The sequence below is a fragment of the Temnothorax curvispinosus genome, unplaced genomic scaffold, assembly GCF_003070985.1.
Source record: "Temnothorax curvispinosus isolate PA1 unplaced genomic scaffold, ASM307098v1 QBEX01000525.1, whole genome shotgun sequence".
In the NCBI taxonomy this organism is placed as follows: Eukaryota; Metazoa; Arthropoda; class Insecta; order Hymenoptera; family Formicidae; genus Temnothorax; species Temnothorax curvispinosus.
The window spans coordinates 220,507-247,262 of record NW_020210305.1 but is presented as its reverse complement, the minus strand read 5'-3'; the positions used below and the strand labels follow the sequence as shown (position 1 = coordinate 247,262).

The window sequence follows — 26,756 nt, the reverse complement described above, 5'->3', positions numbered from 1 at the left end:
GATATACGACGACCGAAACTTTCTTGCTACATGTTCTTAAAGCATTCAGCTCTTGATTTGCATACGACTTCAGCAGCCGCAATCCGCAATTAGGACTCCTAATCTGACCTTTATTGTTCTTTCTATCTATCGTACTGTTTCTATCTCGTTCGCTATTTTATCGTTACCAGCGTTCTTTTTAAAATTAACCGATCTCTAGTTGTTGATCGTACATTATAAAAATATGGAATAAAGAAATTCTTGTGAGTGATAAACTATCTTGCGTATAGCTCGACACGGTTCTCCTAACATTTCGTTTGCTTTTCCCAGCTTACCATAGCAGCATCTCTTTTTCCAAAGTAAGAGATTTATGGTTAACACAAAGGCAATGGCATCTTAAAATTTCATGGATCAGTAACTATCCAAAGTAACGATTACGTTTCTGCTTTATTTCTAGCGTCTGGAGATGATAGATGCTTGTAGCCAAATGGAATGGCTTCAGGAACGTTCGTACACAGCTTCGAGATTCGAAATCGATACGGGTTTTATACGCCACGTGGGGTTTGAATTATAAAATCGGTTCAAGCTATAACGTTTAAGAGATAAAACTCGACCTCTGAATGTAAGTAATTAATTACACACTTTGGTAAAATATATAAACCTCCAATATCTATCTAAATACATTTTACCTAATCATAATTTATTTAAACATAAAAACTGTATTTATAGCCATAGTCATATGCAGTATTAAATAAATGGAATGCGGATTTAAAAAAAATTATATATATATTAAAGTTAGTCTCTATTATTATATATATTGTTATTACACATATATCATGGGAAAGGTAATGATTATACAATATATATCAAATATAATTAATTGTTAATTGTGTTTAGATAGATATTATTACAGTTCAAAAAGATAATTATTACGATTTAGAGAGAATAATCAATGTGCGAGTTTTATATTCTTTTAAAAGGAGTTCCAAATTTCTGTAGAACACTTTCTATATCAGAAGTAAATGAACATATCAAGTATGAAGTAATGTCACAGATGTTAAACATCGTTCTGTTTCTGTTTGAATTGCCTTGGGGACCAATGTCGTAAAACGGTAATTACCTAACTGAATCCGTCGACTTGAATGAATGGTACACTATCAATACGCATCTCATTTAACAGTATAATTGATTGATAACAAACGATATCACATGCTCCATCGAAAACCTGTACACATCGAACAACACACAGACGACATCGTGTTTCATCAGCACATTCGTTTTTTTGACAGCAATGACTTGGTGAAAATCAGTGGGAATTGAGTGGAATCATCAGATGTGATTGGATGATAGTGGATCGATTTGAGCGGCGGTGAAAGAATGTCGCGTAATAACGATCTTTCTCAATCGGTGAAATTCTGTGATTCTCCGTTCTGTACTCAAAAGAGATTCTGCGATCTGCTGGAACCAGTGATTACCGCACTCATTCTACTCGAATTTTTAACTAAAATTATCCTTAACCTAACCGCTTAACGTCATATTCAACGCCAGAGAAAGAAAATTTTTCTCACCATTGAAAATACTTTTACTACGAAATTGTCAGGAAATTTTATGCTTTTACGCTTAATTGTTCCGTGAAATAAAAAGGATACACACTTTAGAACGATATACTTTTCATAGCTGTTATATTGAATACATTTCCCTTCTCTTTAAAGAATTATCATCCATTTTGCGGAATAATAATTTAGCCGTTGGCAGGTAAAAACATGGTGAAAAATGATCGATATTCTCATTAAGCGTTGAAAAGGAACGCCGTAAAGGCAACCGCGAAATATCGTCCTTCGTTTTTACACATCTAATATCGGGAACAGTATGCGTGTTCTACGGTCGAACAATTTTACACAAAAACGACTAACACGGATGGCGAAGTTATGGTTACCTTGTTCTTGCTTGTTCTTCTCCATAGACATGCAAGCGATGCGCCATTCCTGAAGTTCGGGCGAAGGGATAAGACCCGCGGAACCAGCCGCGTTATCCTTCCGCGCTTGCCACCAATGATGATCATCCTTGCTGATGATCTGCAGAATGTCACCGGTTTTAAAAGAGATTCCAGCCTGCGCGCAGGGTATCAGTTCGTCCTCCAGCGGATCGTAGTCGAATTGCGCACGAACGAAAATCTGTTAATACAGCAAAGATTATATTAGAATTCCTTAAGGACGTTTAAACGTCGTTATTGCTATCGATCACTGTTAGATTTCGACGTCAAGGATTTCACTTCGCGTCGATACATTTAACGAGAGAAATTATATATATACGAGGAACTACTACACAGTGAAAGATATAGCATGTGAGATAATCGATAAGATATAAATGTGCATCTTGCAGTGAAATCATTAACATCTATTGGATTAGTATAAGAAGAGCTTTAATCAACAACAATAGGTCCTCGATCATGAGACGTGACTAAGATATCGTTCTACGGCTATAATCGATCGCTGATGGACCTACATAGCGCTGCGCTAGACATAGCGAACGAATAATCTAGATATTGCGAGGAAAGCGAAAGATGCGACGTAGTAAGCACTGGCAAAGTAGCTCTTGTAAAGAGTAACAGTACAATGTAGAGAATGTACAAAAAGTATCAATGGCAAATAGAGCGCTCGCAAGTTCGTCCGAATTTAATGTTACACGACGCATAATAAAGTATACAAATTCATAATACGTTTATCTCGAAATAACCAGCGATCGACTCGTAGCTCGATTTCGCCACATCGCTTAAAAGTTAAGAGGAGAAAGGGACACGTGAGAAACGCGAATTTCCAGACGAAATATAGACTCGCTGGTCTCTGAAACGTCGCTGTATGACGTTTTACAGTCGGTACGCAGTTGGGTCATCGACTTTAGTTTAGGACCTGTACGGCTTTTACAGTTAATCGGTACACTCATCGGCAACGGGGCGGGATTCGTCAACTGGAGGGACACGGGAATTGTGCGAGCTTTTTGTTGTAATGCCACCAGCGACACGATTCGGTCATCTAGCGATGCGCAATACGTAGTACGTGTAAAGGCATACATATATATATATATATATATATATATATATATATATATATATACACACACATACACATATATATATGTACGTATGAGTGATTCCATTTCACAAGAAGCTCAAGCACTAGTTGCTGCACATCGCGCAAGGACAGACGCACACGTATACGCACGCACGCACGCATACCGAAGATAGATATGCACGATGCAGATATGCGCGCGGCCACTACATAAATGTGTGAGTAAAGAACGGCGCATGAGAAGGTATAATGTATATAGTAAGTATAATGAACGATATGGTTGCACACACAGTGACGGAGAGTGGCTTCCGGTTAGCGCACGTATCATTCGCGAGACAGAGCTGCAGGGATTCTCGATAATGTATAGACGTGGGAGACGAAGAGGAGGGTCGTTGGGGGAGAGTAAAGGATGACTGTCCATTTCGATTCTGTACGAATATTATTTGTCCGGTGTACACCCGGCCAGAAATAATTAGTCAATTCGACGCTGTTGCGTCGATGAATGATCGATGTCGAGTGCTGATTGATATTTTTGTCATTTTTGACCTCGTCATAATTGCTTTTATGTTAATTGAGTAATTGGGAATATTTCTGTAAGATTTCTGGGTCTTTTGGCCAATTCTATATCGAATACATAATATATATGTATATATTACGCTTTCCGACTTTGCATTGATTCAATGATAGAGTTAGCCGAAAGACAATAAAAATATTCGCACTTACTCAATTGACATTACGTATATTATGTAAAAAAAAATTATAAGATCAAAAATCAGACAAAAATATTTTTCAACTAGTATTCGACATCGACTATTTATCAACGCACCGACGTCGAATTGACGTCGATTCGACTAATCATCTCTGGCAGGGTAGATATTCGTAATTGTATCGGTTTTAATTACAATTAGGAATTTTCTGGATATATCCAAGTCAGAATATCGACAATTCTGAACTAATTAACGGGTGCGCACTAATTAGAACCGGTATACGTCACACAGACGAGTATTCACGACTACAGAGCACCAGCTGAATATATACTGCGGCTTTGTCCGGTGACCAATTTGTAATATTATTTGATTATCATCCCTTTGCGTTTAATAGCTCGACAATTAATACATGCACACGACGTGCCTTCACTTATAATATTAATAGGTTGATCGATTTAATATTCGTACAGGTGTTTCACGTCTGAATGATAATTTTTTATATCGATAAAACTTTGTGGTCACTTAGGGTTGCCGTCATTTCTGGTTAACGGTGGATTCCGACAAATACACGGTTAAAATCTTATCGCTGATCCATAACCGATAATACAAAAAAAAAGTAAATATATGAAGATATGCTATATACAAAAAGAATTAAGAATTTCATGCATATTGGTAAAAATTAAGTGTTTTGTAAGTCAATCAAATCATAGGACAAAACAAAAGTCAGCAACTTACGTTTATTCCTAATTCTCGGACCATAATGGTGATTGTAAAATTTTCGGTTCCGCAATTTCGGAAATCCCGGATGTGAAGAATCAAATGTATAAAAACCGATACTCTCTCGCGATATATACTCGTGGTTAATCGTAACATCCTGCCAACGTGTGGCCCGTTATCAATACATTTTCGTACCGTACGTTGCCAGAATTAGCGTGTCTTTGTTGGCATCATGTCAGCAAGTGTTCCCTTTGAAAATATCGAAACCCGTTCGAGCACGAGAAAGGGCCATACGTTTTCAAACAGGACCACCACGTTTCCATGAATTACGTTAAGTGCTTTGAAAAGCGAAAGAACTTCTTTTGGCAAGAAATACATGGGCGCTCAGACGAGAGGAAAGACTATTAAGTTTATCTATTGTCAATGCAAAATATTTTCTTGCTCAATATTATAAATATTTGTTACAATTTATTTCGCAAAATTTAATTCAGCAAACTTTATTTTATATTCCAACTTCTCATAGACTATTAATGACTCAAAATAAAAATAGCTTGAATAAAATTAAAATCTTTTTTTTTCCAGCTTTGCTTCTATATGTACAATGGGTAGAACAATGATAATTTTTATATGATACAGTGACTGCGCTTCACAAGCTTTTTTTATCTCTAAAGCATTCCGCTGAGCGTCCATGCGAACGGGAATTCTTTTTTATATGAAAGCATGTTTAAGCGAACATATCGATATACGTATTACTCGCACTTGAGAACTCCTGTCGCGAGGTGGAAGGTGGAGAAGCATTGCGAAAAAAGGGGGAAAAAACGCCGCGGGATTAAAAAGGAAAGTTGATAAACACGAAAATCCGAAGTAAAGTCCTACTTTTCAGCGATGGCGTGTATAGATAATATATAGGAACAGAGACAGTACGAGGCATGTATATAATAATGTGTGTGTGTGTATATATATATATATGATTATAGTATATAAGTATGTGTACGCATAGCCTTCTAACTACAGCAGTCCAATCACACCAGATCAAGTGGCGGTACTTACTAACACTGGCAGAGGCTTAATCCTGAACAACTAGAGTGTTGAGGAAACAGAAAAAAAGGAAGATCAATTAATTAATCATGTTTCAAAGTCGCACCAAAGCGTAATACGGATTAATCGAGACCCTCCCCCCCGCGCGTATGTCGCGCGCGGGGGAAGAAGAAAAAGTGAATAAGAATGACACAATCAATGATAAAACAGCACCTACGGTTGAGTCGCACGCGTCAACGCTTCCGAGATGCACGGTGCGCATTGCTGTGTGGCACATGCAGGCTTTACTAGATCCCCTCGTATTAATCGAACAGATGCCTTTCGTACTCTCGACGTTCTACAAGCGTTGGGCTCCCAATCTACGCGCATTGCGATATCCAAATTGGTGGTGTGAAACCGCGCTGTTGTTTGACAAGTTTTTCGATTCCCCGGAAGAAAAATCTCAAACTTACGCGAATTATCATATTTTCGTAATAAACATGGAAATCATTTGCGCGTGTCTGTATAGCATCGAAATGTCGGGGTTCGACGAATATACCTACTTTTTAACCAAAGTTATCACCTGCAACCCAAGTTCTGTACTGAATCAGCGATATAATTAAATAAGTCGTCACTTTCAATTATTCTGAAATACAAGTAACATTGATAGCTAGCGATAGAAAAAAGTTACTTCTATATTTCATCACTGAAAAATAGAAAAACATTTAAAATAGTGACTCTTATGTACATTCTGCGTTTCATTGTGTTTCGCGTTGCGCAAATATCGCTGATACAGTACGAAGAATACCGCTATTGATACGCAATCTAATTAAACAGATAATAGTAACGGCCGTTAATTATTGCCCGTTTATTTAGATTTTGTACGAAAAGTGATATTACACGCATATCGTCATTCACCGGGGTGTGTGCCCAACACCTGCTGCCGAGTCGAATGTACGAAGTAATTTCGAGCTCGCAGTTCTGCGGCACGTGTGATGAGCGTGGCGCGGAAATGCGAGTTTCGAGCGTGAACTCTCGATGCTTCCTGTCGGGAGTCGGGAGGAATCAAAGCGGACTGGTATACAATTAGGCAACATTCTAATGCTCGATAGTACGCCTCTCGCGTTTTACGTGATATAGAGAAGTTCCCTCACACGCGTTGGAAATAAAACACTCTCTGCAAAAGCGGGAGCAAAGCCGGTAGAAGTTCTCGTAGTTTATCTCCGATTGTGCGCAAAATTTGCGATTAAATCACCGTTTGCGTTAAGCAAAAAATGTGCACGATAAGCTCCAGTTCCGTCTTTTAAATCTCGCACCGTACGACTAGACAGAGCTTGTTTCTGACCGGAATTCTCATATTAACAAGAGACACGTTTCACAGAATCTCGAAGGTCTGTCGTATTCGCAATTACTTAATTGTCACATTGCAATTTTTAATAATCGCTTCTGTATCGAGTGGGATAATGATTTATAATATAAGTGGATGTGAAATAATGGATAATATCATTCTAAAGTGAATAAAAAGTGAATTTACAAAGAATGTAAAAAAATAACAATAATATAACACACAAATATAATAAAGAAATTCTGCGAATTGGCTTCATAATATAATTTGCCGGCTGATCAATATTTCAGCCTTATCTTTATTTCGTGGATTCGATATGAAATTTATAATGGAATGCCGGAGATAGAGTTTATCCCACTAATGGTTTTAACCATCGGTGAACAACGTTAGTTAAATTGTATATGACGATGCGTCCTTCGTCAGTAAATTAACATTCGGGGACGTGAAATAATGCGGATGCAAATTGGATGGCGAAGTTAATTATCTGAACAAATTAGAATTTACTGGCGTCACGAGCCAAACACATATTTTTGACAAATCGATACTGCGCCCCGTTTACGCCGACTTCGATAAGATCCATATGCTTGCAACACGGAAATTTCTGTCCTATCTGATTGCAAATTCCTCGCTTCGATTCGGACGAGAGGAATAATGACGCGCGAGTCCCTTTTATGAAACCGATTCCGCAGAGCTCCGGCAGAGACGCGCCTCCCCCGAACTTCAGGCCGCACTGTTCGAATAAAGTCACCCGCGCGCGATTGTGATGCCCATCCCGTTTCCATAGTAACGTCGCTGAGGACAGTGCAATGGACATGGTGGTTCGGTATGTGGGTTGCCGACGTGCATTGGAAGCTGCGCTCTACTTCAAAGAAGAAATGAACGGGCGAACGATGGGGAAAACGGGTTTGACGATGGTATGCCGCTGATGGGATTTTCAGGCGACACTGGGAAAGACAATTCTACTCAGTGATATAGCAGGTACTGCGCTATCGACAACTCGTCTGGTGGACTGACTGCTGCTGATGCTGCTGAATCCTCTTGTCGATTTCCATCAGGGCCGGACTATGCGCGCTTCCGAGCGCCAGACCAGAAGAACCAGGCTTCGGGCTTGCCTCTCGGAAGAGGGAGACAAAAAAAAAAGAGTCGTATCGCAGTGCGGAATAAACCCGACTGAAAATTTTGCAGCGCTTCTTCGCTCGCGGTAGCGATACAGGCCTTACTCGATTGAACTATCAACGTGCGCGATACCACCGGTGCAATACCACCGTCGTCGCTACCGATTTAAAATGCAACTGAAAAATTTAGACCTTTTAAATTATTTAAAAAATAGTTATCAATATCTCGTGATAATGTGTGATGCTATTGCTTTTGGATTTTAATACAGTTTTAAAAAGTTCTATGCTCAACAAGCTAATTAGCATGATATAATTCATACTCCTATATGCTTATACATGTTAAATATTTTTTAAATCAAATATAATTTAGCGCTGCACCGCGATACGTCTCTTGAAGAATTGGTTGTGCTTTTGTGAAATGATCTTTCACTCATTACTGTAAGGGTCAAAATTCTATATGATTTATGTAGCTAATGTAGATCGGAGTTTGTCAGGGTGAGGAGAACACAGACACATAAAGATTACCTATTTCATCCACGCATACTGCAATTATGTAACATGTGTGTGAGGTGGCACGATGTGTGAGTGAGGGGGTAACGAACGAAGAGGCAACATGTGGCGTAGGGATGACATGTGATTACGGTTACCGAAGATTTTTCTATCGTTTTCGCGGATTTACCCGAGAAACCAGCACATCGCTTCGGGTTTTACTCCGCGAGCGTCGCCTGACGACATGAAATTCTTATAGACGCCTCGCTCGCACGCGATCATACGTCGAGTCATATTTTCGTTTCCGATATCTCTCACGAAGCTAGGACGTCATAAATCGAAAGTACAAACCGTCGGCAGGCGGAAAATACGCGCGTGCTGAGAATGAAATCCGAGAACGTCGCGAAATCGAAGGATCAATTTTGACAAATACGATTTCGGTGCATCACGTGTTTAATCCGCGTTTTATATACGAAAAAAAATAATTATGTGTGAAAAATGTCAGAAAATATCGATATCCCATTAAAAAGCACGCGTTAAATAATAAGTAATTAAAAAAATAAAATCCTTGGATTATTAGAAAAATATTCGCTGTATATTGGCCATATATAGCGTAATCGAATCTAATTTATCTAATACACGAGATCGCTTGTAAACAAATGATAGAAATTCTCTTTTTCCGCGATATCCCGATTTTTCACGCGCTACCGAATCGCGATGAAAAAAAGTGAACTAATTCTCTCGAGAGATGTCTAATGAGATCTACGGAAAGTCGATGGCATTCGCTCGAGATATTTTCGTGCAGGGTGTAATAAAGTGCCGACAACGATCAGGCGAAATCGTTGCAGGATGCAAGATGCGACAAAACGGGTATGTAACGGGAGGGAATTGATAATACGGAGGGAGGAAGCATGTCGAACACGTCGGTGTGCGTATGTATGTGTGTACATCGGAGGAGAGACAGAGAGCTCTTGTGTGCGACGCTCGTCGATTCTATTTCTACGGCGGACACGGACAAAAGATCGCGTTTACAGGTGACGTGCGACGACTCGTGGTGTGTTCCAGCGGTTCATGCTTTATTATATCTTCGTACAATGCACTGTGGGGGGGGGGGGGGGGCAACCCCCCCCCCCCCCCCCCCTCGCCGGCCGCGCGGGGGCTGCCTCCCCCCCGCCGGTGCGATTGCGGGGGGTGGGGGGTCCCGAGAGTGATGGCTTCGGAAAGGCAACGGGGTGGGGGGGGGGGGGGGGGGGGGGGTGTGCTTATCGAGGGTGTCTCGCTTCCCGTGTAACGCGCGAGACCACCCCTCGTGTCTCGGTTCTACGAGGCGCTCGTCGTCGCGAAACGCCTTGGGGGTTACATTGTCTTATTCGTATATCATACCACGTAAACGGGTTGCCGCACACTCCGCGACAGCGCAATGTGTGTTTGCGCAGTGATTATTAGCCGTAAATTAGCTCCTTTTTTAACGTGACGGATATAACACGGACGCACGAGACAGAGAACAGTTAACTTCGTTAAGCTCGTTTTTTTCGTAGAAGGCGAACGGTGTTATCGATATTATATAGGTATTATAGGACTTACTTGCCGCCCCCCCGATTTATTGAACGTTTGCACAGTTATCAAAAATAGCGACTTTTCTCCGCAGGCGGAGTTAGCGGTATCTTAATCGCATTTGTTGTGTACGCGAGACGTTTTCGCTGTGAGACCGTCATTCCTCGAGCTCGTAATATCTCTGCGCTGTATATAGGTGACAGTTAACGTTTATCTGTCCCGTGTCCTTCTACCTTGCACTCCCGAAAGTTTAACGAAATTGTATATTTCGGAAAATATGATCTATATACTATGCAATCTCATATACAGATATTTGTCACACCAACAATTTGAAGTATACATGGATAAGATCTGCGTATATATATATATCTTGTAACATTCATAAACTCCCAGCACATTTTACAACGCTTTACAAAATCTAAAGTCCAACCAAGCCGTCTGCACACACGTATATATATATGTATAGTATAGAATGTGAGAGGAAATAGGCAATATATCACGTTCTTAACGTATCTCCACTTCCTCTTGCATTTCTACGTGATGCATAACGAGAAGAACGAGAGGCCGGGCGGCTACGTTAAACACATGTATGAACATAAGCAGATATACAAATACATAGTATTTACAAATGAATGCTACATCACACCAAGATATCGAAATTATAATTAAAACTGAACCGCACGCGATTAATGTTAAATAATATCGGCTGTGTAACTATATTTTACTCTCTCAGAAGTCTGTGAAGTATATACACACAATGACTATATAGAAGCTACTAACGATTATCATCATTGCTCAACAAGTCGTAAGATTTTCTAAAATGGATTCGCAATCTTTCGTCAGGTACAGAAATACGTGGAAAAAAAACTCTGTTTATTCAGGTACGAAGAAAGAGGAAAGAGTGCCTTACTTTTGAAGCCGTCGTTATTAGTGCATGTTTTACTGACACACTTAAAGAAATACCCTAAAGAGATTTATCAGTAAAAGCGCCCCCGTCTGTTCAATCTTGCGAGTTCAAAATCAAAATCGCGAGACTTACATAATTACGATTCAGGTTTCACCCGAGCCGGAAATAGACGTTATTTACGATATTTACCCTCAACTGCATGTACGGATATTTTTGCATGTGTCAGACATTTGTCGATAATAAAAACGTTGCAAGAGACTTTAAGAAGTGTGCATCCCTTTTCAAAAATAGAATTAGTTTGCCGCATTGAATTATCCAGGAAAATGCACACTATTTCTTTTTTCTATTTAAATAGCACGTAAGAAGTTCTTTTTAATATCCATTCTTAAATTTTTGTTTAGAAGATTTCAAATAGGTATAGAATTCTCACGTTTTTCTGGATAATCCAACAGTTGCGGGGCAATACGATTCGCCGATAAAATGAACGAAAAAAAAAAGAAAAGAAAAAAGATTAAATTACACTGCTACCAGGCTTGCGCGTTATCTACACAGTCGCATGTGAGTCCGTGCAAGACATGATGATTAACGAACGGCCCAGAGAGTTTTGCAGTCTCGACTAAAAACCCATCGATCGACTTACACAGCCTTTACGTGTATGCACTTATGATGCAGAGGGCTACAATTGGCCAAAAAGAAAAGCGTCAGTTCGCAAAGATGTCCTTCATGCAGGTGAGGGTATAATGAGGGGTGTAACAAAAGCTTCCTTATATGACAGAAACACAAACAACATTCCAACACATGTGGAAACGAAACTGTGCATTCCTTATATACTTCTTTCCCCCCGCAAAGTGAAACTATCGTACTATCAGTAATAAAGTGTTGTCTAACCCAACGTCGTAAGAAAAAAAATCAGAGGGGAGGAAGGGGGGAGATAGAGAGAGAGAGAGAGAGACAAAGAGAGAAAAATAGAAAAAAGGAGAAAGAAAGAGAAACAGAGAGGAAAAGTGAATGGAAGAACAAAATTACGAGAGAATCAAAGAAGAAGAGAACGGGAAAAAGATTGAGAGATAAATCGGAAAGAGAAAGAGCGAAAAAGAAACATGCACGCGCCGTGGACTCGAAAGCGCCGACCAAAGCGTTTTGTTACACCGCTCGTACCGACCTTGTCTTATAAAGATACGGATTATATAATATATATATACTTTTTTAAATATATATGTATGTATATATATCTCTCTAATTTTTTATATCATACATTATTTTCTAACAACATCGTCCCGTTGCGTTTGTTTAATTAGGTCTCGCAACATGGGGGCGAGATGCGTCACACTGGCCTGTAATTCGCAAAATTCACATTAACCGACGATATCACCCTCGATTATGACAACCTTCACATTTGCAACATTAATCCGACTAATCTCAGTTGAACGAGCATCGTCTTCTTATGTTAATATTATCAGAGCAAATCACCAGTTGTGCTTTATCTCATTACGGAATTAATGTCCGTGATATTAATGTGAACTTTGAACACGGGTCAGTGCAGGGACCATCTATTATACGGGACATATATATGTGCAACGCTGCAAGATTGACGTCACAATCGACAAAATTCAAATTTCTTGCAGCTAAAAGTAAAAAGAATGTTATTCATATATAATAACAGTTAAATCAAGTACATCATTATGTGCTTCACGTACCACTCATACAAGTTTAAATTTGTATCGCTTCTCGACGATGATTTTTCTTATCGACTGTATCGCCGATTTTGCAGCGTCCTTGTGCAAGCGCAATGTATAATCCTCAAGAAGAGAGAGAACGTTATACGTCATGCGACTAGCATATTGTCCTATTGCCGTACAATTGCAACAATCGTAGGTGATCCGTTATCTACATAATACGGCTTGAGATAAGCAATTAAAGATGGCAAACATTCTTTATACAAGTGGACACGCGAAGAAGGGTGTATTGTACATCTAAAGAGCTGTACATGTAACTGCATATATTGTACGGGCCTTTGACAATTTCGTAAAATTTCAAGTATATACAACGTGCTAGAAAAGCACGCAGAATCCGCGACGCAGAATTGTGAGCTGAAAATATTGCGGACGTAAAATCGTTTTTACTTCGTCAAGTGTTCCATCAATCCCGTAGATTGATCGGGGAAGCAATCATTTCACGCGTATACTGATGCAAAATCAAATTTGCAAACAACATAAAAGCAGCTGTACCTAATGAAATCTTGATCCGGGGAAAAAACTCTGTTTCCTTAATTTGATTTTATGCGATTTGCCATTATGCTGAAAGAAATCTTTTTGTCTTGCACGACACTGCTTGAATACTGAGAAAGATGACATGATAAAGTGATAGAGGAAACAATATATTTTCCTGGTTTTATAAACACAAGTGTAAATATAACGTCAGTTAGTTAATAAGTCATATTTCTCGATATGCCAAACAGCATCATAGCTGAATGTTTTCTTTGTTGTACAGTAAAGGGTTAGTTGATTTAATAATTATTTTATATATTACTATTATGTGCATGTGTATATGCCTTATAATACGGATAACTGGTGAAAACCTCTGCAAATATCGACCACGTTTACATCTACTTGTATATTTAGGTACTAAACAGCCTGTCGCCTATTTATTTCGACGTATCGTGTAATATTTAGAAAGTAGGCAATAATTTATGCGCAGTGGAAACTATTTTGCGACTTTAGTTGAATCAAAGATAAAAAATTCGCGGCGAAATCATCGATAAATACAAATTATAGTACGCGAAGATCTTTCTTCGCTTCAGAATTTATAGATAATAAAATGAGATCGCGCATTGCGACAATTCGGATTAACATGATTAAAATTACGCTCTGATTTAACTTCGGAATTACTGCGCTACGAGTATGATCTCGATTCTACTTCCGCTTTCGCCGATTACGCACACTGTGCACTATTGCTCAAGATCCTATCTTGCATCTTGGCTTAAACGTTGGAACGTAATTTCGAATATAAGGTGAAGTATTCACGTAAACGTCTTTACCGATTCCAGCTTCGTAGAAGCAGAGCTAGAAATTTATGGGTTTGGACATTAAACTCTCTCATTAAAATATCTAAAAAGTATTTTATAGTTACTTCATGAACATATAATTTATAATTGCATATATAATATTTTCTATTAAATATGTACATAAATTTGTTATCAAGAAGCATTATCACTTTAAAAATTAAAGACACTGCCGATTTTGCCAAGAATTATCGATTTTATTAAAATCTCATTCTAAAGTATGTATCTTAAAGATAGGGTCTTAATCATTGATATAGAATTATCAAGTAAATAGATGAGAAATTTAAAGTCTTGTTACATATTCTTTTTTACGTTAAAATATTTATCTTCGAATAATTCAGATAAATAATTAGATCTATATTTAGAAATATAAAAAATAATTGATTATCAAGCAACGATTTATCATAAAGAATAAAAAAAAATAATTAAAATAGAATCTTGTTATCTTACAATTAGTTTATTGTATCTAAAAACATGTTAATATTGATATTAATATTTCCTTTACTTGTTCCTTATCTTATATGCATCGATATAAATAGAATTGTATATAAGAAACAATATTAAGATTGTTATTTTTCACAAAACTCAAATATAATAACATGTATCAAGCATTGGATATTGCTCGTTTTTACATTCCCGCAACAGTCAGTCGATAAACGATAACTTGTGGGAAAAATGCTGTTCACAATGGTTTTGCTTTAAACGAGTCCAATTTATAAAATTCTATCCAATTCCATTTGTTTGTTTTGGAGAATAAAAATAAAAAACTGCGCTGACAGATCTATCAATTTATTGACATATAGTAGAAGTTAAATAAACTTGCGTCCAACATGCGGTGACTCGAAAAGAAGGAAAGATAAAAATTTATCAATTGTACTTGCGGACTCGTTGTATTTGTAATCAGTCTAAAACGCAAACGTTCATAAATCATGAACAGGAAAGTTCTTGTCGTTTGCTTCGAGAATTCTACGTTCTCTAAGAACTTGTTCCCTCGGATGGAACCTGCGCGCGCTAATTACTGAAACTTCAAATATGACCGGACATTGAACTATAGCAGATTTCGTCGCTGAATATATTCAACCATTCGAGAATATTGCGTTTAAGCTGGCATGTATAAACTGTCAGATATCAGTTTCCGTTCCCTTCGTCAATGCTAACGAAGATTAGCAGTGAAACTATGTTCCAAGTTACATTATCTCAGAAATCTGAGGCGTAAACATTCTCGTTTGTTCCAACAAGTTAAAAAGACAAGCCGATTAAAAAACTTTATACTGATATAGAGTTCTGTTTTATGTCAAAATATAATGTAAGTTATAAAACAATTTTTTAATAAAACAAAAAAATTAATATTTAGCTTAGTCGTCCAAGAAAGTATAACCCATTTAGAATACTATTATATTTCCGATGTTAACTAACCCACGAAATCTTTCTAATTATATTGATTAGAAAAAAAAAGACAAAATCTATATTAACTTTATCAAAAAATACATCCATATTAATAAATCATAATTTCTCAGGCTCATCTCATGTACATATCCTATATAAGTATCAATTAGTCATAATGATTGTATATCAAGATAGAAATATTGCATCAAGAGGAATATTGTATATTGTTTTTCATAATGTTATTCCTAAACAAAGTTCGCATAAACTCTAGCTAGCTAATTTCAAATAGATTTGAAATTTTAATAGATCTTTTAGAATTCAATGAGATATATATTCGCAAAAAAATAATTCCGAATTTTCTGTATTAGAAACATTTATCTTTTCGTTTCCTTCGTTGCCGATTACACGGCGCAAAAATTTTTCTCTAACAGTAAATTATCTTATACATAACGCAAAGTGGACACTATTAACCGCGTCTCTTCCTACAAACTCCTTGTAAACTCCGCGGTCTACCTTGGATGAAATTACGCAGGAAACTATATGCGAACTGCAAACTATTGAGAAACTAATCGCACATCCCTCTGTTCATTATCCAAAACTTTCCTAATCGCGAAACGGATAATAGGCAGAGACTTCTCGCACGTTGCGTGAGCTCTTTAGAAGTAGTACTCGTACAATGCGTTCCAACTTATGAAATATGAAATGTCATTTCTACGAAAGTGTGTCATGTTTGAATTATCTAATCGAATTAATTGTTTCTCTGAGTTTTCCTTCGTGTATGATTATTCGTAATAATCTTACGTATGTAATATAATGCGAATTATTAGTTGCTTATCATTGTAAACTTCATTAGAAACGTCGAAGTATGACTTGTTAAGCTAGAAGATCGTAAGGGAAACTAAGGCAAACTATTTAATCAATTGATATACGACTTCGTGCTTCGAATTATGTCCTTAGGTTATAATCAATAATAATATCAGGAACATGATCCTGATGCGACTAGAAGATTAAGTTGAATAATCCAGAGAATATTTGAAGAAATTTACAAGATAAATAATTTACGTTTATCAGTTCCATCGACAAAAATAAATAGTTTGTAAGAGTAAAATATTTTTAAAAATTGCTTGTAAATAATTTCTCAAAAACTGAATAAATAAATAAATAATTAATTAATTAATTAACCAATTAATATGTTAAATATATATAAAATATTTGAATATATATATTTTACGTTAAATATATATATTACGATAACACACACCTATCTTAAAGATCTTTTATAACAGCATTGTAATTTTACAGAAATTCATCTCCGAGAAGTAATCATTACGCAATCAATATTAAAAGCGTATTGGAAAAAAGTCTAACATGCATAATTACTACAACTGCAACAACTCTACCTATGTACCATAATTACTAACTGTCGTAAGAACTACCTACTCTATAAGGCCTAGGTTTATAAGCAACTTCACTATCTCAATAATTCAATTAATTCAATAGTGTCGTTGGAAGAAGGCATTAAATTTCTGTCCCGAGGAAGATCTACCATTACATCTAGAAGCAGATGTGTCTCTGGCAATTCTGGTGAATACGCCACAATCTAACCGGGCGGGCTACTTGAAATTAGAGATCGATCGGAGAGTTTAAGACTTTCGTGATCGTAGAGCCGATAGCGGATTCAAGCGACGTCTAGGCGTGCTCTCGGTGGACGAGGAAGCGTTCTTAGACTTGGAAGCCTTCGAAGCCTTAGGCGCCTTCTCCTTGCTCGTGGTGGCCGCAGAGGTTTTCACCGGTTTCCCGGATTTGTTCGCACCGCCTCCAGAGCTCGCGCCCGAGGAGGCCGTGGAAGCTGTGGGCTTACTAGACGCGATAGTGTTTTGGGGAAGGGTTTGGGTGTTGGGTCTTACTTGTACCTCGCAGGGGGGCGGCGCGCTCCTGTACGACGGCACGATCTTGAAAGTCACCGATCCACGTGCCTCCCGCTGTAACAGTCGAAGAGGACCGACTCTTCACAAACTACGGCTACGAGTAAGGTGATGCGTCACTCGTATAAAAATTTCGTATATAATAACGAAGTACCTATACGAATCTATGATTTCCGATACTGAAGTCATATTCCGTTTCAAAAAGTTGGCAATTCTTATCAATTTCGTAATAAAAACTTGTATAAAGTGATATATTTCAAGTGAAAGAAATAACATCTAATCACTTTGACGACCCAATTTAAAAGAAGTTCAATTTAAAAGAATTCCACTCGCAGTTACGAGAATAATCTTACAGACACTCACCAGAATCTTTTGCAAGGCATTAACGGATTGATTCTGAACTGGTATACCGTTGATCTCTCTGATCTCATCACCAACGTGAAGAGTGGCTTGTCTATGGATCATCCCACCGTGCATAATCCGAGCCACGAAGCACTGCCCGTCCTCATTCATTTTCAACGTGATTCCCTGAAAAGCAACCGGAAAATACGAAATTTAAGGATAGTAAATGTAATGTTTCACCGGTAATAAAATGTTATTTTACGATAATGTGTTTCGAACACAGCGAATGTCGTGTTTATAATTTGTAGTCGTGTGCATGGTAAATAATAATGCAAATTTAAAATTAAAATTGTCATGACAATAAGATTGTTGTTACATCGTACGTAAAAATTTAATATTTATACTAATACTATTTACTCGAAATATAATGATGCAGATAATTTTTATTAGATTCTTTTTATTTATGCAATAATATAAAAGAATATTCAAAATATAATTTTATACTTTTCATATTGCTCCATATCGATATATTTTATTCTTACGTTTTTCCTAAAAAATTTCAAGTAAATCTTGCTTAAAAAATGTGTGTATGTGTATATACATATTTGCTGTCTCTCGTTTCATGTAGAAATTATATTACAGATCATACAAAGTCTCCTGTAATGCCACACATTTTTAAATAAAAAATGCCGTCTCGCACCGTCTCGAAACGGCACATTTTCGCAATTGCCTTGCTACTCACCATCGGCTCATCCGTGTTCTTCTGGAATTGCACCAGTCTAACGCGAGTAATTTTCTCATCTAAATCGCCGTTTTGTCCTTCGAGATCGTCGCCGCCATTCAGATACGTGAGGAGAGGCGGTGGCGTTACTCTGGTGGCTTCCTCGCCGTAAACCTCGTGACCGGCAACATCGTGAGCTTGTAGAAGTGCCTAGAACAAATCACAAGGCAAAATTGCATATTAAACTTTTAACATTTTGCTCTCTTTGTGCATCACAAAATGACTAACTCGCTATCGCCAGAAAAATCTCTTTTTCCCTTGTTTGTCATAGGACATTTGTCCCGTTGACTATACGTTATAAGTAACATAAAAATTTCTTAGTATAAATAGCAGCTGCAGATGATAACTAATAAGTATGCACAGCTTCCGTCATATGCAGATACATTTTATTGTCAGATATTTTATCCGCGGTGAGAGAGAGCTTTGTGTATTCGTTAGTTATACAGTTTACTCTTGCGGTGTTGCCTCTCAAATGAAATGAAATCATTCAATGTATAAAAAGAAGGCATGCAATCAAATTTTGATTGCTGCGTCCCTCCCGCAGTACGTGATCTAAATCATGTATGAATGTTTAATCTCATTATCGGTGAACAACACAGATATTGTTTTAAAAATTTTTAAATATTGCATAAACGTATCATATGCACGAGTACATCGCGAGAGAAATTGAATATAATTGATATATTATATATTGAGTATATGCTCGACAGAAAATTATTTCGTAAAAATAATTTAATAAATATAAATTTGTAAAAATGTACGATTATGTTATTAATTGTTAAGTAGTGTTGTATGAAACTATAAGTGTCTTAATATGCCGAGAGTGGTATTTCTCGCGTGTAAGTAGCGATATGCATGTTTCGACCGAACTGGAAGAGCGTAAAATATGCATTTTAATTTACATTTAAATTATCAGCTTTCATTAAAATTCAAATGCAAATTCTGATTTTAATGGCGGGATAGCATACGCGATAAACAAATAAACGATCATGTTCTACTTTACAACGTATATATTAATAAATGCACTTATATCGCGTTGCCATAGAACGCATGTTTCAAATTTTCATCTCATTATTGACGAATATTTTAGTAACAAATATTTTACTGGCAGATATATTTAAATAGAATTATATGTTTATTTCAATATGGCACAATTACAAGAAACGTTTCAAATAATCTATTTTATATATATTTTGTTAAGAAAGTACGTGCAATATTTTTTTTATAATCTGAGTTTTTTATTTAACTTATTAGGCAAAAGTATATTAGAAAATATATATGCATGACACATATATACAAAATAGACATATATACTAATAGATAAAAAAATAAAGTGTTCTACGAAACTTATGATGTTTACGTCGATTGCACGCTGAATTCGTAATAAATTTTCGTAGAATTGTGAAAAATAGCGGACAATGCTAATTACTTGAAGACTAATATCGCCGTTTCAAACTCATCGAATATGTGCAAAATATAATAATAAATATTACTTTCTTGTATTTAATTCAAAAGATCTGTTTATCTCTTTTTTTTAAAAAGTAAAGTGACATTAAAATAACCATATTCATCTTACAATTAAAAATATATGTAAAATATGACTTTATGTCGCAGAACGTATACGCGGCGCATTTTGAACTTTGCTTATCTTGTAAATCGGATTTACTCACGCTCTCGGTTCTGAGAGATTCGGCTATCGGGGGAATAGCCGAAATCCAAATATACTTCTTTATTTACTAAAACTTTAGTATAGCAGCTATCAACGGTGCATACTACTACGGCGGATTAGTTGAATAGACACTAGGCGAGATCGTAACTAAATTTGGTGGTTTAATAACAATATTCGGGTTCTAAGCTGTAGTTGTTCGGTCGATCAAGCTTAAACCTAATCTGTTACGACCTCAAAATTGTCTCAGATGAATCACTTGTGCTACAAACTTGGTTTGATGATTGTATGTTGCTTTGATACGCTCTAATTACATGTTTGCATAATTCTCTATCGGTTAGTTTCACTTCTCTCCAGAGCTTATATGTCTCCACAGAAATTTCTATTTTAATATCAATACATCTTTCGTTCTATTTTAGTAAAATATACGAACGTATCTTTCTGCATTAGTCACTAATTTTTTGTCTAAAGATAACGTTTATTGCTACACGAATATTTGCTTCGGATCATAGAAATGCTTTGTTCGCATAAATACGAAGGATCCTCAAAGAGACCACATATACGACCACTTCGTCCAAGGACGAGTCTCGCTCACCTGAAACGCGGCCAAACTCGTCACCTGTTGACCCAGTTGATAGTAACGACAAGTCTCTATTTCTACTCTCTCGCGCATCTACTTTATATGCAAATCGCACATGGAAAAAAACATATTTCAGATACATGGCGACTAGAACAAAATGGCCAAGAAATATGATAAACGTGAACGTAAATTGCTCTCTGTGATGTGTATTATGCGTATAAGTAAGTAGGTATATGAGAAAAACTAAATACATAAAAGATACATTTTTAGATTACGCCTGAGAAGTATTTTCAAGCTAATTTTCAAGTACCACGATAGAGAGAGAGAAATTACAGATCTTGTAGCTATCATTTCATAATTAGTCGTAAGAAAAAGCAAGACAATTGTAGAGATAAAGAAGACAAGGCTGCGTCAGAAGATAAGCCATAAATAATGGATTAATTTTAATACGATAACGCATTTTTGTTCCTTTGTTGCACCATCTGTTCGGTGAAAGCACAGTCGCATAGCTAATTCGAGAAAAACGGGGACAGTCGTTGGGACTATTTCGGTGGTTTTCGTTCGCAATGCCATTTAATCGAATGCCGTTAATTACATTAGTGCCATCGGATATTCATTAATTAAGAACAGCCAGGGCAGCGATGTCCATTAACGGTTTTTTCCCCGGAAATCTATTAGAATTGTAAAAAATTATTGGATAATTTAATTCACAATTGCGCCGAACGTCGGCGAATATCGTTCATCTTCATCGTAGAGTCCTTTTTCTCAAATATTGCCGACAACGTGCGTGTCAAAGAGACCATTATATATTCACATAACGTCGTCTCACGTTGAAATTGCGCACTTGGAATGTTTTCACTTGAAAAATGTCACATTACCATAATTTTAGAATGCAGTAATGCATAATATATGCATAAATGTTTCGTACAGTATCCGTTACATTAGCGACAGCTTCAGCAGACATTTAAAACTCGCAAAAGTACAATTTTGTCATGAGAAATGCCAATACGCGAAAATATTCGAAAGTGTTTGTCAAGTCTAAATATTTTGTTATTCGAATATATTGCAAATAAAGCTTAAAGTTTGCTAGAAAAAGTTTCATTTATTATATATATATACATATAATAAATGAAACGATTAATATATATATATAACAAGATTTGTTTTTCAATCGACTTGAGTGACAATGTATTTATTGCCTTTCTAATATCCATCTTTAATAGTTTTATAAAAATTAAAAAAATTCAACATAACGTCTTAAGGATGCCTTAAAAGATTTGAATTTCCGCTTGCATGATAACATCGGAGACTGTTACTGTAACTTTATCCTACATATTGATGCCCGCGCGCGCGCGAGCTTACGCAAGCCTTGGATTCGAGGATAAAATAATATTGCTCCATGCAAATTGGAGCGCGATCCACGGCTGCGGCATCATTCGTAGTCCGGAAGCCAATTCATCGGTCTACAATTCCGGGAGGGTTGCACGCGGTAAACCGCGGCTGCGGGCTGCTTTCAATTGCGGTACGTATAAGCTCCGTGTTAAAATATATAATCATTCGTCTTGCGCGAAGGCTGAACAAATGGTGCGGACGGATGCGGCTGGATCGCATTGACGTGATAAAATTCATTCGGTCCGATTCATCAGCCATTCACGCCATTGGCATCGGTCGCCGGCTGTAATATGCGCGAGGTGTCTTTCGGGTAAAATATTCCTATCTTCTTCAAAAAAAAAGATACGAGAGGATGGGGGAAAGAGCGTTAAATCGACGAGGGAAGCGACTTAATCGCGGGGATTCGGAAATCCGATTCAATTATCGTTTAGCGACTGAATATTCGCGGCTGTCTCTGCAAGGATAGTTCCCTCTCTGGGCAAATTAAAATTCAATTATACGTAAATCTGCTGCTTTCGTTCATCTGCCTGAAAAATCACTTTGGATCAGAGGATTATTAAAATCTATACAAAGCCCAAGTCTCCCAAGATCAGTTCCAACACTATTCTCATTCAATTTTTGCAGTTCTTCCTTGTACATACGTTTGGAATCCATTTTTTTTTACGTTTACTTTATTCGTCATTTTTATCCGTTGAAGAACTTATAATTTCAAGTTATAAATTATTGAAAGCATATATGATTACTAATTACTACAAATTAATTTCGAAAGATATCAAATCTCGTAAAAAAAACAGATGCAATAAAAATAGTTGCACTTCATATAATTTCAAACTTTAACTGAATTGAAATTTAAAAGAATTTCAATTTGACATTAAGATATTCAATATTGACTAGTAACTTGTAAGAAGTTGCGTAAGAAAACGGTATTTGATCAAACTTTTGCTAAGAAAAAATCGATTTTAGATTGGTCAAGTATGAAATACATATTAATTTTGAAAAAACCATTATTATTTTTAACTTTAACGTTATAGTATATAGTAAGCTATTGATTTTAAATATATGTTAATCAATGTGTATATATTACATAAAGTTTCGCGGTTCTTGATGGATCTTCACCACTGCTTTATACTTTTTTTTGTTCGATTATATAAATTAATAAGAAAAACAAACTAAAATAGTTATTTGAAACGTTTTACGTTAATCATTTTGTGTATCATAAAAAATAATCTTCCGTTCGGTTATTGACGTAGCACAACGTCGATGCTTTCAATACCGCAGGTATATACATTGTGACGGGCGACCCGATATTTATCAGATTTATCTCATTGTTCGTAAAAAAAAAAAAACAATCGTGACTAAAAATAGCGATGCTGTTAAAGCACTCGTCGATATTTTTATTTCAGTATTTTGTTTATTATCCGTTATACAAGTAGCCAGATAGGACGATACCGCAATCTGAATAAAATACAAGCTGATAAAATGTTGCGGAATACTCTTTTTCGATTCGCGTGTAAACGCATTTATGTTTGGAATTATCAGATCGATGCTGAATAATAGTGTTTCACGTAGGAGGCGGTGAGAACACGGACTACTGTCGAATTAGCGTCTTGGTTGAGATGTCCCTATAGGAGTATCATTTTCAATCACGCGCCCACACACAGAGTCATTGACTATTGGTATACCTACCTATTAACACACAAACGGTCCCTGTTGTCATCGAGGATGTACTCGGTAATTGTCCATTGTTACAAACATTAGTCCCTTTGGCTATCACTGGTGACCATATGGATATATTCAATGACCATTGGGCTATCCCGTCAGTCTCTTCACACTGTACAATTATCAAAGGTGTCTGGGTAGCTAATATGAATGGCTTTTGCCCTCTTCTTCTCAAAAAGCGCGTCTCTCTTGTTTACCAAAGAATTATTACACGAACGACAATATATATAACGTTTTTCGATATTTTTGGCATTTCTTCTTGGATCGTGAAAAAAGCGGAACGGGAAGAAACGCCCTAGCGACGGGGGCGGAGATCGACATATTCGCGAAAGTGCCGGCGTCTGTCGACCGTGACGTATGAGCGCGATTCAGGTTGTCAGTGCCCGTTGGTTTTCGGCGATTTATTCCCAGGAGATCGGCTCCGGCGAATCTCCCCGTCGTTAAACGTGCTCAGGACACGACGAATTATCGCCTCGCGCATAGACATGCACGGGCGCCTTCCTCGAGCTCGCACTTCGGCCGCTTCGACTGCTCGCGAGAGTCAGCGCGGATCGATATTGAAACATATTGGGAACGTATTTACCCCGCTTTGAAGCAAATGGAACATCGTAATAACAAACTCGCGGAAGAAAAAACACTTAGAACGGGGAAACCTTGCGCGCACATTCAATTCGCGTGAAACTTGATTAAACATTTTGATTAAAATACTATTATGCGATTTTATTGCGTTTATATAATAGATCCGTCGAAACCATCTGCATATAATACTTATTGTAGCATCGCTTATTGCATTTTTTTGAAATACGTAACACATCTCTGCGTATTTAACTAAACAAGTCCCCTCCCTGTTTAACTCTCAAATTCTTTCATTACATAGACATTTATGAGTTTTGATTAAATTATGAAATGTATCAAAAATTCATACGCCTATTGACATTATTGTCTCGCGCTATAAACTGGCGAGTAATCCTATGGCGCGTATAACGTACCGTAAAATCTCCTCATTTGCGAAGCTGCGAGGACGATAAAATTCCCATTATACTTAATAATTGGGCTGTCAGCGCGTCGCACCGTCAACAACTGAATTTGTTTTTCACCGAGACGCGATACATGGAGGGGGGAGTACATATAGCGTTGATTTGCAATTTAGTAACGCGCGCCGCTTTGTATTCGTCCGGCTGGGGTCTGCGTGGTCATTTATTAACTTTTTTTTTATCTCCCACGCCCCCACTTAATTTCTCTGTCAGCGGCAGAATGAATAAAGGCGGTGTATATACGAGACAAGGGGAGGGGGCCAGACCTGACCCCAGCATTTTTAAGTACTTGCTAATGAACCGGCGTCGTTAAAAAATTTATTATTTCCCCCGTGGAAGCATTATTCGTTACGATCGATGCAGTTCGATAAACGAAGCGCGTTCCAGCGTTCTATTCGAGAAACATATTGACATTTGCCTTCCACGCACATAGGAATCGCCTCGGGAAAATGTCCAGTATATATTTTAGATAAAATGGAAATAAAATCAAAGGTCCGTATTTGTAACCTTCATGCAACAAAAAAAACTCTTTCTAGGTATATATAACATCCATTTTTCCATTTTTGTTTCGATCGGCTTTATATATACATGTCTCCATTAAATTCGTTTGTATATTACTCAATAAATTCAAACACGCGGCATTTATATGACGGACCTGACCGCACTATTATATAAAATTAAAACATTTTCACGTTGATATCTGACAAAACATTTGCATCAGCTTAGCAAATATTGATGATTGAGGTATTATTTAAAAACAAAATACTTGTCAATATAAATTAATTGGAAAGATTCTTATACTAAACGACTATACTTTACATATTGCAAATGTGGAAACGCATATATTATATAATTGCTATATTATATAATTAATTTTATAAAACAAGTTAACAATAGATATTAAGGAAATATAACATGTAAAAATGATGCTTGTCAATAATGTATCAAAGATTAATATCGCTGAGTAATTATGTTAGATGATAAAATCGATCGATGTTTTTAAATCAGCGTCACTTTTCAATGATGACGATAATAATAATAATAAAAAAATGGATAAGGATTTATGGCTATTTTTTATTACTTTACGTTTAGCGTCCTTTGACATTTTAGAAATTCTTTATGATGAGTTTTTTAACTTTGTGCTGTAAAATATTCCTATTAAAATACTCGCTACGTAACATGTTCATTAATAATATTAAATTACAATTGTGCTCGGCACATTTATGTATAGTAGAATATATTATATATAGTGGGATTAAATTCTTCCTATATTCTTCTGTAAGTTGTAAAAAGAGATTACTAGAATTCTCTGTTTAAATAATATTTCCCTTTACAATTTTGCTCGATAGAAATATACGTTCTAAAAGAGCCATTGAAATAACGTGAAATAATTGATATCCGCTGAAAAAATTACTCGTTATAAAAAGATTTGCATTGCTCTAACTGCTAAAACATCTTCCATCGCGAATTTCATCAGTTATAAAGTATCGTTAAAGCGCCGGATTAAATTCTCCGCGCAGTCCATTCGACATAAATCCGACCGCCAATTAGTATACGTCTTGAAATAACAGCATGTAAAATTTTTCATATAACTCGTTACGGGAAAATCTGAATGTGACGGCGGACGGGGAAACTCGAGGAGTTATTAGAGCGTGCAGGTATGCAAGTCAGAGAAGTCGTGGAATTAATTAAACGACACTATGAAGCTATCTTTGCAATCGTAGCTGAATAACCGGAATTCCTGGGATATTTCGGAAACGGAGGATACGGCAGGATCGAATGATAGAGAGCGCGGAAATATTCTCGTAGCACGCAACGAGACGCAGGTGCATCGCGGACGGCATAATGCACTGCGTAGCTGACTTCCGTTTTGTTTTGTGCACTCAGAGAAATATATCCTCCAGGTACATATATCAGTTATGTAACCCGGTTATGCATGTATGCGATAATACGATGAATATGAGGCATGAGG

The 26,756-nt window shown here is 36.9% G+C and overlaps 1 protein-coding gene across 11 annotated transcripts in view; it reads right to left on the bottom strand.

Annotated features, from left to right (window-relative positions):
• Positions 1-26,756, bottom strand: part of LOC112455451 (peripheral plasma membrane protein CASK) — a 182,175-nt gene that overhangs the window by 7,931 nt on the left and 147,488 nt on the right. For 6 of the 11 annotated variants that reach the window (XM_025017366.1, XM_025017392.1, XM_025017415.1 and 3 more), the window contains 5 exons: positions 18,355-18,543; positions 17,634-17,798; positions 17,253-17,327; positions 5,522-5,551; positions 1,916-2,153 (listed from right to left, as the gene is read on the bottom strand). In XM_025017366.1, the coding sequence (XP_024873134.1) occupies positions 1,916-2,153; positions 5,522-5,551; positions 17,253-17,327; positions 17,634-17,798; positions 18,355-18,543 (697 nt within the window). The remainder of the gene's footprint in view (positions 1-1,915; positions 2,154-5,521; positions 5,552-17,252; positions 17,328-17,633; positions 17,799-18,354; positions 18,544-26,756) is intronic. The other 5 variants (XM_025017373.1, XM_025017420.1, XM_025017410.1 and 2 more) reach the window with 3 other exon arrangements.